This window comes from Phacochoerus africanus, chromosome 7 (assembly GCF_016906955.1).
Source record: "Phacochoerus africanus isolate WHEZ1 chromosome 7, ROS_Pafr_v1, whole genome shotgun sequence".
Taxonomy (NCBI): Eukaryota; Metazoa; Chordata; class Mammalia; order Artiodactyla; family Suidae; genus Phacochoerus; species Phacochoerus africanus.
The window spans coordinates 7,983,541-8,003,625 of NC_062550.1; the positions used below are offsets into that span (position 1 = coordinate 7,983,541).

At 46.7% G+C, this 20,085-nt stretch overlaps 1 protein-coding gene across 3 annotated transcripts; it reads right to left on the minus strand.

Moving 5' to 3' along the window:
• Window positions 1-2,438: 2,438 nt before the first annotated feature.
• ADSL (adenylosuccinate lyase) lies at window positions 2,439-19,844 on the minus strand. Of its 3 annotated transcripts, none has more exons than XM_047786186.1 (13): window positions 19,629-19,844; window positions 15,581-15,784; window positions 13,212-13,256; window positions 12,630-12,709; window positions 10,447-10,618; window positions 9,925-9,971; window positions 8,742-8,832; window positions 8,307-8,376; window positions 8,021-8,168; window positions 6,227-6,317; window positions 5,107-5,196; window positions 4,283-4,459; window positions 2,439-2,568 (listed from the first exon to the last, which is right to left on the minus strand). In XM_047786186.1, exons 1-13 carry the CDS (start codon window positions 19,779-19,781, stop codon window positions 2,482-2,484), a joined length of 1,455 nt encoding a protein of 484 aa, XP_047642142.1. In that variant the 5' UTR covers window positions 19,782-19,844; the 3' UTR covers window positions 2,439-2,481. The 3 variants fall into 3 exon arrangements, with proteins under 3 accessions (XP_047642142.1, XP_047642143.1, XP_047642144.1); XM_047786187.1 differs by having other exon boundaries at window positions 19,684-19,831; XM_047786188.1 differs by lacking the exons at window positions 2,439-2,568; window positions 4,283-4,459; window positions 6,227-6,317.
• Between the last annotated feature and the right edge of the window lie 241 nt (window positions 19,845-20,085).

The window sequence follows — 20,085 nt, forward strand, 5'->3', positions numbered from 1 at the left end:
CTGATTAGACCCCTAGCCTGGGAACCTCCATACGCCGCGGGAGTGGCCCAAAGAAATAGCAAAAAGACCAAAAAAAAAAAAAAGTATATATTGCAAGGAATTCCTGTCGTGGCTCAGCAGGTTAAGAACCTGACATAGAGTCCGTGAGAATGAATGTTCAATCCCTGGCCTCACTCAGTGGGTTAAGGATCCCACGTTGTAAACTGCAGCGTAGTTCACAGATGCAGCTCGGATCCTGCATTGCTGTGAGCTGTGGTGTCGGAGAGCAGCTGCAGCATCCGATTTGACCCTAGCCTGGGAACTTCCATATGCCACAGGTGCGGGCTTAAAAAGAAAAAAAGAATGTATCACAAGTATATAAATAAAAAACCAAAAGAAGATGGACAAGGAAAGTCATAGAAACCCACCCAAATAGTCCAGGAAGAGAAACCAGCCAAACCACTGATCCCTAGAGATCAGAACTGTCAGAGCAGGACTGTCATCTACTTCCTTATTTTCTACGAGGAAATTTATTAACTAAAATCCATGGTATGTGACATCCCCAGTGTGTCCAGCATGTAACAGTTCTCAGATTACAGATGCACTGATAGCAGCTGCTTCCTCTTCGGTAGCCCGTGCTAGAGAAGCAGACAGCATGTTTGAACAGAGCCCAGGGATTAATTCCTTGTGCACATCTAATAGTTTCCAAACATCTCTTTAAGATACTCATGAGTGAGGTTGTGGGTTCGATCCCTAGCCCTGCTCAGTTGGTTAAGGATCTGGTGTTGCGGTGAGCTGTGGTGTAGGTTGTAGATGTGGCTCGGATCTGGCATTGCTGTGGCTCTGGCGTAGGCCGACAGCTACAGCTCCGACTGGACCCCTAGCCTGGGAACCTCCATATGCCACCAGTACGGCTCTAAAAAGACAAAAAAAAAAAAAAAAAGATACCCATGAGAGGAATAATACAGCAGTAAGTTTCTGGAAGAACTCAAATGTCATGTGGCTCCAGGTTGCCTGCTCGTCACACTGAACACAATTTCGAACTTGGTTTTAAGGATCACCTCCTAATCTTTTTTTCCTCTCGGTTGAGATCTTTACCTCTGGCCACCCTTGATTGGATAGCGTGGGGGGCAATTCAGCCTCTTCTCCCCACGACACTCCCATTCTTGACAACTAGGTGACCCGAAGGGGCAAGGGAGGGGAGAAGCGCCAACTCAGCAGTTCCGACATCCGGGCTCACACATGCTTCAGACTCTCAACAGTGGGTACAGATGGGTCTCAGCTGTGTCTCCTGGGGCAACGGATAATCAAGTTGCTCATCCTCTTCACAGCAGCATTTGAAGCAATGACAGGGACTCTCTTCTAAGATAAAGAGCGCTTACATCCCTTCACCACTTCTCATACGACAAGGTCTTTAGAGACTGGCTCTCCCGTTTATCTCTGTTCTTGACTCGAGTGTCTAAGATTGAACATAATGCCAAGAGTCTGGGATAGAGACTGGTGGCTTCTCTGGGCATCCTACCAACATTAGTACCTCCAAAACTGCCTTCTCTCACTGGCAACCATTTCTGGTTCATACGGAATTTAAGGGTAACTTACGTACATTTACCTTAATTTTTTCTTCTTCATTTTGGACACATCGTTTCAATCTACTTAGGTTAGATGAAAGCTTAGTTATTTTACCAAATAAACCTACTGGTTAACTGTCTTAGTTTTGTATCATCTGCAAATCTGAGATATAAGCTTTATTTTCATCTATGTTGAAAATATATGCTGAAGGAGACAGGGATGAAGGGGTGGATAGAAGCCTGCGGCATAACACACACACTCTCCTTCCAGACGGATGATAATTCACGACTCTCACCTCTGGCTGCAGCTCGTTCAACCAGTTATCGTCTGTGTAACCTGGATCAGAGACTGTCAAGGGCCTTGATGAGCTCAATATACTCAGCATTTCCTTGGTGTACCAGCCTCACCCAGAGATCAAGTGAGCCAGGCACAACTTGAGCTGAGCAAGCCTGATGGTAATATCAGTTTCTTTGAGAATTTATCATAGCTCTAAATTTCATTACCTATTCTAGCCGAACATAACTGAAATGTAGGTATCTGGTCATAATGAATCACTGAATCCAGATTATTTTGCTAGGTCCAGATCAAATTCACTTTCAGAAGAGAGGACCAGGAATTTGTTTGCTATCTCACAAGCAAGTGAACCTGTGAACGGACTAGACTAGCTGGAAAATAGGCCCTGACAGAGAGGAGTGCAAACCATGAGCTACATTCATTATTCAAGTTTGTGTTGCTGCAAAAAACACAACTACAATCAATTTATTCTGCATTGCAAAGCTGAGAAATTGAAAGCACCATGGAAAGAAAAAAGTTCTGTATTAATTTAAGGCAACAATTCTTGAGATAAAATAGGCACAGAAATAATAGTTTTTATGACTGGGCAATAAAAGTTAATAAAGCCAACAATGTTTTTTATTTAATTTTCTTCCAACTCTACAGACATAATTCTGCTTTCACCTTCATTACATTTTCATATGGTTTTAACAGGGGATACACCTCTTCTTCTAAGAATCTCTGTACCTGCCAAAGAGGAAAGCAAATGCAAGACAGAAGAAAACATTAACTTTTGATAATATATTTTCCAATGTCAGTTCATAACACTGAGACCTAAGGTGATAAAGCTTTTATGCTACCACTGAGGTTCTATTTTTCCCAACTCACTGGCAGAAATCTCTCCCTAGGAGTTCCCACTGTGGCGCTGTGGGCTAGTGATCCAGCTTGTCTCTGTGGTGGTCTGGTTCCATCCCAGCACAGTGGTTTTAGGATCTGGCGTTGCTGCAGCTATGGCATAGGCGGCCGCTGCAGCTTGGATTCAATCCCTGGCCTGGGAACTTCCATGTGTGTGCCTCAAGTACAGCAGAAAAAGAAAAGGAAAAAAAAAAAAAAAGAAAGAAAGAAATCTCTCCCTAGACACAGGCAGCTCACACCACCAGGCCCACCAGGCTGCCCCGCCCCCACAAAACAGCCCAGCTGTGTCCTTTCAGCTGGTCTCACCATTCTCCACCCACTACCCAAGCCAAAATCATCACTGCTCCTTCCCTGCTCCTCATTCAACCAGCTACCAAGGGACTAACACCCTAAATAGCCCTTGAATCTCTGCCCCAGCTGACCCTGGCTGTGGCTCAAAGCCCTCACCATCGACTGCTTACCCGCTGCAATAGCCTCCTTACTGGTCTCCCCACCTCCAGTTTAAGTCCTTCAAATCCAATACCAGAGTGATTTGAATATAAATGATAAACTCCCATCTGTCTACCACCTTAAATCCTAACTACTTCTTGGGCACTTGATAATCTGGTAACACTCAAATGACTGTGGCTTCTCTCCCATGCTGGACACCTTTGCATCAGCCGTCTCCTCTCAGCCTGGTGTTCCCAGCTAACTCCTACTTGTCCCTAAGAGTCAGCTCAGATATCATGTCTCCCAAGAAATCTTTCCCAACTTCTACTCTTGTAGGGTTGTCTGCTTTGTGATCCCCCCAAAGATGCAGTTACCTCAATTCTTGCATGTCTGCTTGGTATTATAATGACCTATTTACAAGCCTCCATCAGTAAGTTTTGAGCCCCTTGAAGATAAGGATTAGCTATTCATCTTTAAAGCCCAGAATTAAAACACAGTACCTGAACACCATCTGAGCACCTAGTCTGCACTCAATAAATGTTTCTGAATTAACCTTGTAGTCTCCAAAAGGCCAAGAGGAAAAATGAAAAATGTTTTTGTTACCATGTACCAAGCTAGGCCTTTCAGTCCAACTAGGAAATATGTTATTTCTATCCTGTCAACGAGTAAAAGCCAGAAGGCCAGACTGAACCCAAATCGACCTGACAAGAAAACCCAATCTTTGTCGATTACACCACAGGCTCCAGACCAAAAGAGAATTCAGAGAATTCCACGGGGAGAAATATTTAAGGCAGCTCAAAACAAACAAATCTTTAAGTTTTGGCCAGCAACCTGCTCTGAATTCTAAGTAGCCCCACTGTCATCATACAGCCTATGACGCAGAAACATTAAAGACAGTATTCCAGGAGTTCCCTGGGGGCCTATCAGTTAAGGACTCAGTGCTGTCACTGCTGTGGCTCGGGTTCGATCCCTGGCCCAGGAACTTACGTAGGCTGCAGGCATGGCCAACCCCCACCCCCCAAAAACCATCAAAGACAGTATTCGAGGTTCTGTAGCCCAGGAGTGTAAAGAGGGCACCTGGGGAAGACTGCAGCACCCCAGGTGTTCTGATGCTTACCTGATGGGATGCACGGCCGGTGAAAGAAGAAGGATCCAGTAAATGGTCCAACTGGGAGTGAATGGGACTGAAGTAGGCATCAGCCTGGATTCGCTCTATGAGGTCATTGTCACCCCCTTCCTGCTTGACCACAGCAGCGGCCTGCTGGGAAAGCACTCTAATTTTCTCATGGCAATCCTGGAAGACAGGGACGTACTGTTGGCTTACTAGTCATAGGCACCAGAGCGTCCATGCTGTCTGTGGCCCTCCAAACAGATTCACCAGGAACTTGACTGTCTGACCACATCCTAGAACGATCCTGAGGTAAATGCTGGCTCCTCTAAAGCTTCAGAGACCTTCTGCTCTTATGTCCTGCCCACTTCCTGGCATTTCCTATGGGAATTCAGACCTAATTCTTCACTGAGACTGGACCTTTTTTGAAAGTGATTAAACAATTCACTTTTTTTTTTTGGTCTTTTTAGGAGGTTCCCAGGCTAGGGGTCTAATCGGAGCTATAGCTGCCAGCCTACACCACAGCTCACAGCAACACCGGATCCTTAACCCACCGAGCGAGGCCAGGGATCAAACCCGCAACCTCATGGTTCCTAGTCGGATTCGTTTCTGCTGTGCCACGATGGGAAATCCAACAATTCACTTTTTAATAAACCGCTGTCACCCTCCAAAGATAAACCTGTTCTATGGCAGACGTGGTCACTGTTCTGTACCAATGCCGTGAGTGAAGGGAATGACAGAAATGCCTTCCTTCGTCCGTTCTTTAGCAGGGAGGAGCGAGCAGGACTAAAGGTGTACTTTCAGTTTATCCAGGAGCATGAGGGGTTACAAACCTGGCGGTTACCCCCAGCTTTCACCATGGCCATAATGATGTTTTCTGTGGCCATGAAGGGCAGCTCTTGCCGAATGCGCCGCTCAATTACCTGGAAGGATGAAGGGCCAAGAAGGGTGCCTCAGGTTACAAGGTCACACACAGAGTAAGAGACCAACTATGACCAACAAAACACACAGCAGGGACGTGAACTACCACATCTAAGAAAAAAGAGGGAGTTCCCGTTGCGGTTCAGTGGTTAACAAATCCAACTGGGAACCGTGATCAAACTTCATGGTTCGATCCCTGGCCTTGCTCAGCGGGGCTCCAATCAGACCCCTAGCCTGGGACCCTCCATATGCTACAGGTGCGGGTAGCCCTAGAAAAGACAATAAATAAACAAAATGCCACCTTTAAAAAAAAAAGAGAGAGAGAGAGTAGAATGGATAATTTTATACTGCAGCATATTTTTCAGTTTTCTTATAACCCAGAGTATTATTTTGAGGAGTTCCCGTCATGGCTCAGTGGTTTACGAACCCAACTAGTATCCATGAGAACGTGGCCTTGCTCGGTGGGTTCAGGAAGCGGTGTTGCTGTGAGCTGTGGTGTAGGCTGGCAGCTGCAGCTCTGACTGGACCCTTAGACTGGGAACCTCCATATGCAGCCCTAAAAAGACAAAAGGCAGAGTATTATTTTGATTTTAAAAAGGAATATTGATTTAAGTAAACTTTTAAAAATTGCTTCATCAGAATAATTCTGAAACCTCGAGTTTGCTATCAGTGTCTGACTTCAGGAGCCAAATACAGGACTGAACAAACCCATCTGCCTTCAGTGCTTAAACCAGGCAAACGGAACATTCTACTCAGCCTGTCACATCTGAGCTGGTGACTCATGTCGGTAGACAGTTTTAAGCCAGTTTAAAGTACTTGTTTTTCCCTTTTCTATAAACGCGTCTATGAATTCCACAGACTTAGTTCCCTAGAGCTTACGGCACAACTCGAAGAGCGGACTCTGCTTGGGAGGAGCTCCTACTGGACCAGGATACAGCTCCCCCAAAGTGCTCACTCAGAGCAGAAAAAGGTGACCCCCAGCTTCCCATATTCCAACCCCTAATATTCTGCCTTTTAACTGAGGCCTCTTACTTTGGGGTACACCACCAATCCTTCTGAAATGTTCTGCAGCGTATTCAGTATAGTATCTGCAGTGAGAAATGCCTCGGCCAAACAGATACGTCTAGAAAACAAACAGCCAATTCAGTCATCACTTTAAACAAATAACCGTCTCTGTGAAATGCCAGTTGTACTACTTGGACAACTTCCTTCAACTTCATGACTTAAGTACCCCAATATCCAAGTGACCCTCAAATCAGCCACCTCTTGGCCAGACCCCGTGCCCAAGCGCCGGACCAAATACCCGTTTGGAGAGCGCCACCTGGCTGATCTGTAGGTTCCTCAAACCCCAAACTGAATGGAGCAGCCACTCTCCATGCCTCCTGCTCACCACCTGAAACTTGCTCTTCCTCTGAATGAGTTCCTATGTTTTAATTCCATACGTCCTGGATTATGTACACATCCCACAGAGCTAGCTTTAACTATTTATCATTTCCTCTCAAAAAAAAATTCCAGGAGTTCCCGTCGTGGCACAGTGGAAACGAATCCGACTAGGAACCATGAGGTTGCGGGTTCAATCCCTGGCCTCGCTCGGTGGGTTAAGGATATGGTGTTGCTGTGAGCTGTGGTGTAGGTCGCAGACACGGCTCAGATCTAGCATTGTTGTGGCTCTGGCATAGGCTGGCAGTTACAGCTCCAATTAGACCCCTAGCCTAGGAACCTCCATATGCCGTGGGCGCGGCCCTAGAAAAGGCAGAAAGGCAAAAAGACAGGAAAAAAAAAATTCCAACAGAATACAAACAAACCAGAATAATGCATCTGCATTCAAATAGGTATATGCATAAAGCAGAAAATCATGGAGTTCCCTAGTGGCCTAGCAGATTAAGGATCTGGCATTGTCATTGCTATGGCAAGGGCTGCTGTTGTGGCAGGAGTTCGATCCCTTGCCTAGGAATTTTTGCATGGCTAAAAAGAAAAAAGAAAAATGAAATCACGTGTATGCTGGTACCTTATTAATAACCACAAATTACTTCTGACCCATCTTGTAACTAATCAAGATTGTTTCTGTGCCAAGACACACACCCGCCCTCAGAATGAGGCCAAAATTCCTTTCTTTTTTTTCCTTTTTTTTTTTAATGGCTGTGGGTGCAGCATATGCAAGTTCCCAGGATAGGGTAAAATCGGAGCTACAGCTGCCAGCCTACGCCACAGCCACAGCAATGCGGGATCCTGAGCCACATCTGTGACCTACACCACAGCTCAAGGTAACACCAGATCCTTAACCCACTGAGCAAGGTCAAGGTTCGAACCTGTGTCCTCATGGATACTAGCTGGGTTTGTTACCACTGAGCTGCGACAGGAACTCCCTAAACCCCTTTCAGGGCTAGAAGGCCCTTCATAAACTGGTTTCTACTCTCAATCATGTCCCACCTCATCTCTTGCCAGACTTCATTCTCTAGTGCCACCTGTTAGTAACTCCCCAAACTGCTCTTTCTCCTGCCTTTGTGCTGTTACAAAAGCTCCCAATCTTGTCTTAAACGCCTTTTAAAAAATGCCTAGATTTCTTAAGTCTTAACTCATCATCTCCTCTGTGAAGCTTTCCCCGACTCCTCCACCACGCTCCTCTTCGCTCCCACAAAGAGCACCCTGTATGTGTTTCGGTTTTAACACTTATCACACTGTTCTTTCTATGTTCTTGCCTCCCTGTTAGACCCCAGGCTCCGCGGGGACAAGGACAGAAACAGAAGTTCTCGCTAAGGTCCTTCTGCTCCCAGGCCCGCTTTGGGATCTCCCCACAACGTGACGTGATGTCCCCACTGCACTGACCGGTTGGCACTGTCATCCAGTGTGCGTTCAAACCACTGCACAGACGCCGTCTGCAGTGGGTCCATGACAAGGGTCATCAGGTGACGGGCGAGGCTGCAGCACCGCTCTGAGCGCATCGGGTTCCGCTTGTACGGCATTGCGCTTGAGCCTGCCCACATAAAGGAGGAGCAAAGCAGGGAGACATCGGGGGACAGTGAGCACCGGGGCTGCTGGGGGAACCGTTTACACCCGCCTGTGATCAGCCCAGCATCTCTGCAGTGTTTCCAGGTCTTCACACAACACTCACCAATCTGTTGTTTTTCGAAGGGCTCCTCTATCTCCTTGAGGTTTGCCAAGAGTCGTATGTCAGTACAAATCTGGGGGAAAGCAGAGGTACAGCATGTGCTCGGGGTCTGGGGTGGGGAGGCGGCGTGCAGGGGTGCCACTGCTGAGCCAGGTGCCAGTGTGTCCCCCCCGAGGGCTCCTGCACAGTGAAGAGCTGGGATGACAGAGTCAGGGAACACAGAATGTTCTGGAAAAACACTGCTCTGGGGTCTCAGGGAGACAACGGCAAGATGAACAGGAACGCTGAAACTAGGCCTTCCTTTTAACACACCTTAATACACAAGGCTTCACCGACAGGCTTCAAATTGTTAAAAGTGATATTGGACAGCTCTTGAGCCACAATTAGGTCAGCGCCCGAGGCTGGTTAGGTGCCCACACTCTCGTTGCTCCCACTCACCTTGTGCACCGATGCCCCCAAGCTGGCCAGCACAGAGAGCACCTCAATATCGACTTTTCGAGTATAAGTCTGCCCTGTGATGATGAAAGCCCTAGAAATAAACAAAAAAGCCTTAAGTGAAACTATTTCAAAACGTGACCATGTCAAATACATGTGTAAAAGCAGACTCTAAGTGAAAGCCTGTCTCACGGAAGCACTAAGTCCCACTAAGCCCAGGGCCTCACCAATAACTGGCTCTGGGAGCTATTACCCAGACCGCTGCTCTGACCCGAGGAGGAAACACAGCCGGCCGCACCTCTATCCTGCTGCAGCCTGAATCAAGGAGCCGTGCTGGAGCCTGGTGGCCCTCACTGTAAAGAGCCAGATCTGGACCAGTCCCCGGAGGCCCTCAGTAAAAGACAAAAGCAGGAGCCCCACTGGGGCTCAGTGGAAACAAATCTGACTAGCATCCACGAGGACACAAGTTCAATCCCTGGCCTCACTCAGTGGGTTAAGGATCTGGCATTGCCATTAACTGTGGGGTAGGTCACAGACGTGGCTTGGATCCCAAATTGCTGTGGCTGTGGTGTAGGCTGGCAGCTACAGCTCTGATTAGACCCCTAGTCTGGGAATCTCCATATGCCTCAGGTATGGCCCTAAGAAGATAAAAACAAACAAACAAACAAAAACCAAACAAACCAGCAACAACATGTTTGTTTTTTTTTTTTTTGGTCTTTTTGCCTTTTCTAGGGCCGCTTGTACGGCATATGGAGGTTCCTAGGCTAGGGGTCAAATCGGAGCTGTAGCCACCGGCCTACACCACAGCAACGCCAGATCCGAGCCGAGTGTGCGACCTACACCACAGCTCACGGCAACGCCGGATCCCCAATCCACTGGGCAAGGTCAGGGATCGAACCCGCAACCTCATGGTTTCTAGTCGGATTCGTTAACCACTGAGCCATGACAGGAACTCCAAACCAGCAACAACATGGATAAGGCTATTCTACAAACCTCAGAACTAAATAGCTTCCTTTTTTCTTGTAAACTGTAAGAAAACAGAATCCAGACTATAAGGCCAGAGATGGAAGGAAATGGGTGGAAGGACAAAGAAAAAAGCCAAAGAATCGAAGGTCAAATCTAGAGGCGTACTACACCAGCCTTTTATCACTTAACAAGGAAGCCAACGTTATCCCCACTTACTTACCTCTTGAATCCCGCCTTTTCTGTCACCATCTTGTCAAGCTGCTCTACCTTGGAAAGAAAAGATATCCCTTGAGTTCCCGTCGTGGCTCAGTGGAAACGAATTTGATGAGTATCCATGAGGACGCAGGTTTGATCCCTGGCCTTGCTCAGTGGGTTAAGGATCCGGCGTTGCCATGAGCTGTGGTGGAGGTCGAAGACGAGGCTCGGATCTGGTGTTACTGTGGCTCTGGTGTAGGCTGGCAGCTATAGCTCTGATTTGACCCCTAGCCTGGGAACCCCCATATGCCAGGGTGTGGCCCTAAAAAGACAACAAAAGACATCCCTAAAGAAATCCAGGGGTGTCTAGTATGAGAGTATCTTGACATGTCACCCTGCCCAAGTTTCTGCCTTCACTACCCCTTCTGGTCTAGCCTCCACCCATCCCAAGATCAAACGCTCCTACCATCCTGGAGGTCAGCGTTGTCTCTGGAGCTCCCTTGGTTGCATCTGTGACACCCAGGTTTGTGAGTCTGTGTCAGAATACCTTTTGGTCATCTCCCTCGAAGAGCTGCAGGAAGCTGGCCTGAGTACCAGTGGTACCCTTCACTCCTCGGAAGCGCAGGTCATCTCGGACACGCTTCAAGTTTTGGAAATCCATGCAAAGATCTTGAATCCAAAGACAGCAACGCTTCCCAACTGTGGTCAGCTGAGCAGGCCTGAAAACAACCCCAAAAGAACACACAGAAATCTCAAACCAAAGAATTATTTCATAAAACCTTCATTGCTTCTTCTAATGATCACTGTTACTCCCAGGAAGGGAAAGAATTAAATAAGAGATGGAGAAACCAGTCTAGACAAAATAAGAGCTAAAAAGGTAAGCAAATAATAGGTAAGCAGATTCAATGTCCTTCATAAATACTCAAAGGTTATAAAACTAAAGGGCTCCTAGCATTGTTCTTCCTTCATCATCAAGAGGCACTATAACATAAGGACAGGGACAATGTCTGCTCTGTTGTCCCCAGAACTTGGCAAGCAATATACATGTAACCAACATTTCCCAAGTATCTAATGTGTTCGTGGTACTGGAAATACAACAAAGAATGAGACAGACAAGGTCCCTGACAGTGGAACTCACATTGTAAAAGAGTAAAGCAAGATAATTGCTCATTTTAAAAGTAATGCTATGAAACAATAAAACGAGGATGAGGACATTGGAGACTGTGGCTCCAGACTGGCAGTAAAGGAAGGCTTCTATAAAGAGTCAAGATCAACCCCACAACACACACAACTAGAAGACTCCAACATAACAGCTCATGGCTTTGTTTTCGGTCTGAAGTCTAAATCAATCCACTGCAGTTCTGTTTATAACGTAAACCATAATCGTGAGTAAAGTCAGAGTTCTAACAGGTGACCTGGCCTATTTTGGACAGAATTTCTCTGTTTTTTTTTTTTTTTCTTTTTAGGTCCAAACCCTTGACATATGGAAGTTCCCAGGCCAAGGGTTGAATCTGAGCTGCAGTTGCTGGCCTACACCACAACTACAGCATTGCAGAATCTAACCCACGTCTGCAACCTACAGCACAGCTCACAGCAACGCCAGATCCCTGACCCACTGGGTGAGGTCAGGGATCAAACCTGCATCCTCATGGATACTAGTTGGGTTCATTTCTACTGTGCCACAAAGGGAATTTCCAGATGGAATTTCTCTATTAGGCTAATGATACTAACAGCTGGCAACATCAAGACATACCCCTAGGAATGTCCACATCAGACACATATCCCACATGAATTTTATGGTAGCTCTCTTTGTTAATTTCTACTAATAGACTATTAGTACAAGCAAAGAAAGAAATAAACAACAACAAAGTGGAAACAATCCACATGTCCAGCAACTGATGAATACACTAAAGGTGGTATATTCACACAATGGAATATGATTTGGCTGTAAAAAGATATTAAGTCCTGACACATGCTACAACACGGATAACTCTGAAAACATGATGTTGAGTGAAAAGAAACCAGTCACAAGAAGATGAGAGTTATATGATTCTACGTAAATGTTCAAAAGAAGCAAATCCATAGACAGATTCGTGGTTGCCAGGAACCAGGGAATGGAAGCATGGGACTGCTAATGGATACCCCTTGGGTCACTGCTATAGTGCAGGTTCAATTCCTGGCCTGGGAACTTTCACATGTCTTTTTCTTTTGTGGCAAAAAAGGAAAAGAAAGAAAGGAAGGAAGAAAGAACGAATGAATGGACTTTCTTGAGTGGCAGCGTGCAAATAAATCCAAGGACAAGGGAGCCATCAGAGGTCCCCTCTTCCTGGGGTCTGAGGCTGGGCCAGCCCCCTCCCTCCTGCACACCAGAGAAAGGTTCTCACCTAAAGCTCTGATCCTAGCTAGCTACTGTCCCCAGCTGTAGAACTCTTGGGACTGATTCGACTAACCAGCACTGGATTTTTGGAAGGAAAGGATGGATCAGGCCCTGTGACCTAAACAGAATCTGCTCTCCAACCTCCTCCTTGCCCCTAAAAGATCTCCCTGTAGGAAAAGGAGATAGCATTAAAAAAAAAAAAAAAGAAAAAAGACTACTTTCTTTCCTCATAAGCACCCCAAGTTACTTGCTAATGTTCTGAGACTTTTCGCCTCAAGGTTACCATGGAGAAGGGAGAACTGAAAGCTAGATGCACAGAAACCAGCCCAATTCCCAAGTCACCCCTCACTTACTGGAAGTGCGTGAAACCTAAGGTGGGTAGATCAGCCCGTTCCTTGGCAAAGTCGGCAAGCCGAGAGATCACTCTGGCAAGCTGCAAGAAAGACCGTGTGGGAGAAAGAAAGCGAATTCAGGCTGAGCATTTTACATAAGCAGCAACTCAACTGGAGACAACATCGTATAAAATACACTCTGGCTCACGGAAGGTAGAGGCCATTTTTCATCTTTGTATCTTAAAGTGCCTTGAAGAGCCCACAGCAACCAACATTCAAAAACCGAGCTGATAACCTTCACCGTCACGAATTGTTTCTGCACAATTTTAACGTGACTGGCACGCTCGTGAAGAAAAACCGGACAAAATCACAACCAGATATTCCCACATATTCCGACAACATGCTGCTGGTTCCTTCACGTAAAGGACTACGCTTTAAAAAGCATTAACTTACAGGGTTTAACCCAAGAAGAGACCATTAGTCCTAGAGATTAGATCTAGGGCCACTCATCTGGGCAACAATAATTCACGGAGATTTACAGGGGCTTATTTACTCAAGGGGCTGCCCATCTCCGGTCATGGGAAACCTCTGATGACTTCTTACCTTTGGCAAAAGCAGGTCAAGTGCATTTCTAAGGATAATCAGATCCTGCAAAGGGAAAATATGGCAGTCTCATATTAATCGGTTTTGCCCAGACGACACTCTGGCGTAACACTTCTTGGGTTTCTCAGTTAGCCGCCTGTCTCACTATCAGCAACACTGTGAAGCCCAAAGATGACAACAGAGATTGTTTTTTTCCGACGGCTGTTTTAAAAGAATATCAACATAGAGAGCAGTACTACTGGAATCTATAAGCACAAAACCTTTATATTCACGAAGCCCAATTTATGTGGCACCTAAAATAACTGGAAAATGATAAAGGGCACCCCTCCCTGTGAATACTCCCAAGATGCCCAGGTCCAGAGGGTGTGTATCTCCCTGGAGGAGTGTTTGGGTTCCTGAGAAGAATCCATAGGGCACGCTCCATTAGTTTCCCCTCCCTTTTTTTCATGTCTAACATCGTTAACAGCAACAAAAATGAATGAACCCAAAGATCGAGGTTTAGGAAATTCAAAGCTGTCCTTGAGGGAGACAGGAGATGTGAGCATTGCAGGCAACGCCAACACACGCTTATGGGACAGTAACTGTGGAGCTCAACTACACACCGGATATAAAGAGGCTATTCCAAGTCAGAGGACTGTTCTCCCATTAGCTGACGCACCAGTCACACACAGATGCCTTCAATTATGCAGCACTTTACACAAAAAGTGTTATCGGGGGCAACTTAAAAATTACTGGCTTCTGCAGTTCCCTTGTGGCACAGCAGAAACAAATCTGACCAGTAACCATGAGGTTGTGGGTACGATCCCTGCCCTTGCTTGGTGGGTTAAGGATCCCGTGTTGCCGTGCACTGTGGTGTAGGTCGCAGATGCAGCTGGGATCCTGCGTGGCTGTGGCTGTGGTGCGGGCCAGCAGCTGTAGCTCCAATTAGACTCCTAGCCTGGGAACCTCCATATGCCATGGGTGCGGCCCTAAAAAGCAAAAAAAAAAAAAAAAAAAATTACCGGCTTCTTTCTGGTTTGGCGGGGTATCTGGACTGTAACTTCTGGCCCCACGGGTGTGCTGTGAGGCAGCACACAGCTCTGCAGCCACTGGACCCAGAACTGTATCCTCTCTAGCTGCAAGACCAACAGTAAGTTCTTCCCCCTCTAAGTTTCCTCATCGGTGGAGATGGGGATGATAAAGGCAGAGCCCAAGACTACGTATCCTGAATCCACTTATATGTGAGTGGTTGTTTGAGACGGGAAGCCCGAGTGGGGACTGACTGCAAATAAGCAAGAGAGAACGTGGGGTGAGGGATGTGCTCTAAAACTGGAGTGTCTTGAGGCTGAATAACTGCATAAACCTGCTAAAGCTTACTGAACTGTACATTTAAAATGGGTCAATTTATAGTATTAAGCCACATCACAATAAAGCTATTTAAAAATGGAGATTACAGGAGTTCCTTGTTGCCTAGTGGTGAAGGACTTGGCCTTGTCACTGCTGTGGCTAGGTTCAATCTCTGGCCTAGGAATTTCTGCATGTGTCGGGTACAGCTCAAAAAGTAAATAAATAAATAAAAGTTAAAAGCGGGTATTACAATTTAAAAAAATAAAAATAAAAATGGAGATAACAGGGACGTTCCCGTCATGGCTCAGTGGTAACAAACCTGACTAGGACCCATGAGGACGCAGGTTCAATTCCTGGCCTTGCTCAGTGGGTTAAGGATCCAGTGATGTTGTGAACTGTGGTGTAGGTCACAGACTCAGTTCGAGTCTCGAGTGGCTGTGGCTGTGGCTGTGGCTGGCAGATGCAGCTCTGAGTCGACCCCTCTAGCCTGGGAACTTCCATGTGCTGCGGGTTGCGGCCCGAAAAAGAAAAAGGAAAAAAAAAAAAAAAGGAGACAAGCATCTCTAAGGTTGTTGGGAAGAAAAAATGAAGTCGTGACATTTAAGTGCACAGAATAGTGTTGGGCATCTAGTAAACTCTTGAGAAAATGCTTGCTGTTACTTTTTCATGTTTGACTGTGAGACATTTTTGCTAATTAAAAGATTTAGGAATTATAATGCAATTATTTCTTCTTCTCAGAAGTCACAATAAAGTTATAAAGGACAATGGAAAGAAAATCCCTTTGGAAAACGACGCTGGGCACTAAAATGCTGAGATCCTGGCTTATGTCCACTGTGTAGGCAGTAACTGTCGGTCTCATTTTATGGAGGTCCTCAGGGGCTTCCAGTTTAGGGAGGAAGGATACCAGCAGCAGAAAACTCCTGAGTACTGACATCCTAAGATCTAGGGTCATTTCCTAAAATGGACAAAATCAAATAAAATTTATATAAATGCATTATATAAGACGCAGTCCTAAGTGGAAACAAAACAACATGAGCTCCTACGGTATTGTCCCCAACATAGCAGGAGGTGGCACCGAGATGAATAATAGCGGCAGCTTTTGGACAGCAGTGGGCAAACGTGTGCACATGAGCCATCACATCATGTCGGAGCCGCTTCTCTTCCTCAGCTGCTAGCTTGAAGTCGATGTTGTCCAGGTGTGATCTCATTTCCTGGATTTGTTCGTCGGTGATAGGCAAACCCAATGTCTGCAAAACAGGCAAAATAAAATAACTTCCTGTGTCACAAGTATTTGAATCGAAGTGACATTGAAACAAAACTGGTTCATGTTATTGTTTATGCCCTACCTCTCACTTTTTTTTTTGTCTTTTTGCTATTTCTTGGGCCGCTCCCTCGGCATATGGAGGTTCCCAGGCTAGGGTCGAATCGGAGCTGTGGCCACCGGCCTATGCCAGAGCCACAGCAACGCGGGATCCGAGCCGCATCTGCAACCTACACCACAGCTCACGGCAACGCCGGATCGTTAACCCACTGAGCAAGGGCAGGGATCGAACCCGCAACCTCACGGTTCCTAGTCGGATTCGTTAACCACTGCGCCACGACGGGAACTCCTCACTTCTTAAACTAACATTTGGGGTAACTAAATTAAAAGGACATGGGAAAGAGGAGAGAACTTCCAAATGAATCATGGTGAATTATATTCTACGTAAACCCCAAGATGTACAACAATGTAATACTGACTTTTGTTTCATCTGCCTCTACGTCTCTGCTCACTCCCTACCAGTTCTGGTCTCTGGTCTCAAATGTCCTCTCCTCTGGCGTTCCCGTAGTGGCTCAGTGGTTAACAAATCCCACTAGTAACTATGAGGTTGCAGGTTCGATCCCTGGCCTCGCTCAGTGGGTTAAGGATCGGGTGTTGCTGTGAGCTATGGTATAGGTCGCAGAGGCAGCTTGGATCCCACGTTGCTGTGGCTGTGGTGTAGGCTGACAGCTGTAACTCCGACTGGACCCCTAGCCTGGGAACCTCCATATCCTGTGGGTGCAGCCCTAAAAAGACAAAAAGAAGGAAAAAAAAGACAAAACGTCTTCTCCTCAGAGGTCCTGACATCAGCGTGAAACATCTTTCTTCTGTGTCACTGTCTATCCCTTTAGCCTGGCTTTATTTAGAGCACTATCACCATGTGACATTTTTACAAATTTATTAGTCTGTCTCTCCCTCTAGAACGTATACACTCTCTGAGAGGACAGCTTTGTTGTCTTTGCTGCTCACTCTTAGTGTGGGATCCAGGCTACAGCTTTACATCTGATCTAGACGGATGTAGCTGGAGAAATCAAAATTAGAAATGCTGTTAGTATTTTTGTCAACAAATTATGTGCAGCAATTCAGTGCAACAGAAGGCAATCCCAGGAGATACTAATGAGAAAATAAACACATCAATATCTTACATTCATCCATCACTAAAAATATGAGGCTGACAAGAAATAAGCAGCCCACGGGCAGCCCTGAACTGTGGAGCCAAGTACTGCATATGTACAGTGGTGAAAATTTATTCAAACCTCACTTGAAAGTCCTTGGAGTTCCCGTCGTGGCACAGTGGTTAACGAATCCGACTAGGAACCATGAGGTTGCGGGTTCGGTCCCTGCCCTTGCTCAGTGGGGTAACGATGCGGCGTTGCCGTGAGCTGTGGTGTAGGTTGCAGACATGGCTGGGATCCTGCGTTGCTGTGGCTCTGGCGTAGGCCGATGGCTATGGCACCGATTCGACCCTAGCCTGGGAACCTCCATATGCTGCAGGGGCGGCCCAAGAAAGAGCAAAAAGACTAAAAAAAAAAAAAAAAAAAAAGAAAGTCCCAAAGTCTGGCCCTGGGAGGGAGCTCACATCTCAAGACCTATCTTCTATGTAGAACTGGGTCACTTTGCTGTACAGCAGAAATTGACAGAATGCTGTAAATTAACTATTATAGAAAAAAAATAAAAATCTTAATTAAAAAAAAAAAAGACTTATCTTGTCCAAAATGGTAGCTACGAGCCAGATGGGGCTATTTATTTATTTTTGTCTTTTTGCCTTTTCTTGAGCCACTCCTGCGGCATATGGAGGTTCCCAGGCTAGGGGTCTAATAGGAGCCATAGCTACCGGCCTACGCCACAGCTGCAGCAATGCGGGAACCGAGCCACATCTGCAACCTACACCACAGCTCACGGCAATGCTGGATCCTTAACCCACTGAGTGAGGCCAGGGATCGAACCCGCAATCTCATGGTTCGTAGTCGGATTCGTTAACCACTGTGCCAAGACAGGAACTCCCGGATGGGGCTATTTAAACTAATACACATTTAAAAGTAAAAATCTAGAGTTCCCTGGTGGCCTAGCAGCTAAGGATCCAGTGTTGTTACTATTGCAGCTCAGGTCACTGCTGCAGCACAGGGTCACAGGGTTGATTCCTGGCCCAGGAACTTCCGCATGCCATGGCCCCCAAAACAATTCTATAAATAAATAAATCCAACCTGTCAGTCACACCAGCCACATCTGGCCAAGCTGCCTTGGATCTTTAGTGTTTAGACATGACATCTCAGGGCGCCTCCCAAAGCAGAGCAGCAGGGGGCAGCCTACTCAAACTGCTTCCTACCTCAAAGCAATGAAGCTTCTCAAAACACATTCCTTACTCCTAATTTTCTGCACTTCTCCTAATCTCGCATTCCCCAAGTCTGTTTTTTTTTTCCTTTCCTTAACTACTAAATTACTATGTAATTTATGCTGATAATGTTGTCACTTTAACAGGTAATCCAAACGCACAAGATATCAAAATCGTATGCATTTCAGGCAATGTGCAGACAGGGCAAAGAAAAGAACACATATTCAGACTATATTTCAATGCCAACTTGAAACGTGGAGTGCTACCACCCTCATCCACAGGGATAGAACAGAAAACAGAAGCTAGAGTATACGCTGTTCACATCCTCATCTGCAGCTCTTATTGTTTATCTGAGCCTAGAGTTTTATGAAATCTCTCTGTAACTCCATTCTATCATCAGTGAAACTGGAATAACAGTACTTCTTATCAAGAGTTGTTCTGAGATTGGGAAACTATTAACAGTTAAGGTCTTCAAACTATGGAGCACACACAGGAGGTGCTGTAGCAATGTCTGCTAGTATTAGGTACTACTTTATTTTTTTGAGCACAGTGACAGGAAGTGGGGAAAACCTAGGAAGAAAGTTTCCTGTTGGGAGACCAAGTACCTCGGTCCCAGGCATATACTCAGATTGCTTCTGGTTTACTAACTGTTGTCTGGTAGGGTACTGCCATCTTGCTCATCCTAGCATTTTCCTCTGAAACCTTATAGCTCTCTGGATCACCTTATCATTCTTTCAGCTCCTTTGGGCAGGCCCGTCTGGAGCTATTTTTGAAAGTGTTGGGCTGAGTAAGTCTACTGAGCAGCACTTTTAAGAGAAACCAAATATTACATCTCGTCTAATAACCCCTCCTCCGATTTTTCCTCCCCAGGGGCAAAGGGCAGCGAGTGAAGCGTTACTGGTGGCCTAGGAAACATGGATCCTGTAGCTGCTCCTGGTCTCCGTCCACACTGAGGCACTGTGGAAGATAAGTGGCCAAGCGCTCAGGTTTCGCACGGAACCCAGGATCACATTGGGTTTCGCTATTGCTGTTAAGGAGCAAATTATGAGCTGGATTATCATAGAGGCTTGGTCTTCTCTCCTATATGTGGGAAAACACCACCTAGTTTGCAAAGTCTTTATTCGTTAACAGGGAAAAGACGTGTACACAAATGAGCACAGGGGCCCGTAACAAGCGCTCAGGAGTGTACTCCCGCGGGAATGGCCACGATTTACTCCCTGAAACAGTAAACTGAACTTCTCTCCGCCCCCTGTGCGTCTCCAACCCTTGACGATTATAAACACGTACAAGTGCGGCTCGAGGGCCTTTCGCCCTGGCCTTCCCGGGGCCGCAGCTCCTCTGGAAAGAGAACACCCGGTGGAAAACAGCGGGGCAGCTGTCTCAGGCTGCTCAGCCCACACCGGGCGCAGAGCCCGGCACGCGCAGGGGCGGGCCCGCCTCTCAGCACCGGGCGCGTTACCTGCTCAGCCTCCGCCAGCCACAGCCAGAGCTGCCGCCAGGTCCGGAATTTGTACCTGTCGCTAAACACGAAGCACATCTCCGGGCTGGCATAACGGGAGGCAAGCGGCGAGCGGTAGCTGTCGTGCCCGCCATGGTCACCTCCCGCCGCCATCCCAAACACACGACCCTGCTAGAAGGGACAGGACCAGCCACAGCGGAAGCGGAAGTCAGAGGCGGGACTTCCCTGCTTGGGGGGGCGGGGCTTCCTCCACTTGGTCCAGGTCCCGGGGCTCCGGGTGGCCCCAGCCCTCAAGGTTGTGGAGGGTTTCCGCGAGCCGCTGAGCTCGCGGCTGAGGGTTAAGGATTTTTTTCTTCGTTTACAAGGAACAGTGATGAGCGCTTCATAAGTTATTTAGCAGTTCTGCGTCTCAGCTTTTCCATCTGAAAAGACTCGCCTTTAAAGTTGCTGAGTGTTG

What these genes read in the sequence shown, in the direction of transcription:
- ADSL (XM_047786186.1), bottom strand. Translation starts at nt 19,781, where the DNA reads ATGGCGGCGGGAGGTGACCATGGCGGGCACGACAGCTACCGCTCGCCG. An exon ending in CTTCGAAAAACAACAGATTG is followed by an intron (nt 8,169 to 8,306) that starts GTGAGTGTTGTG and finishes TTATGTGGGCAG; the next exon opens with GCTCAAGCGCAATGCCGTAC. An exon ending in GATTGGTGGTGTACCCCAAA is followed by an intron (nt 5,197 to 6,226) that starts GTAAGAGGCCTC and finishes TCATCCTTCCAG; the next exon opens with GTAATTGAGCGGCGCATTCG.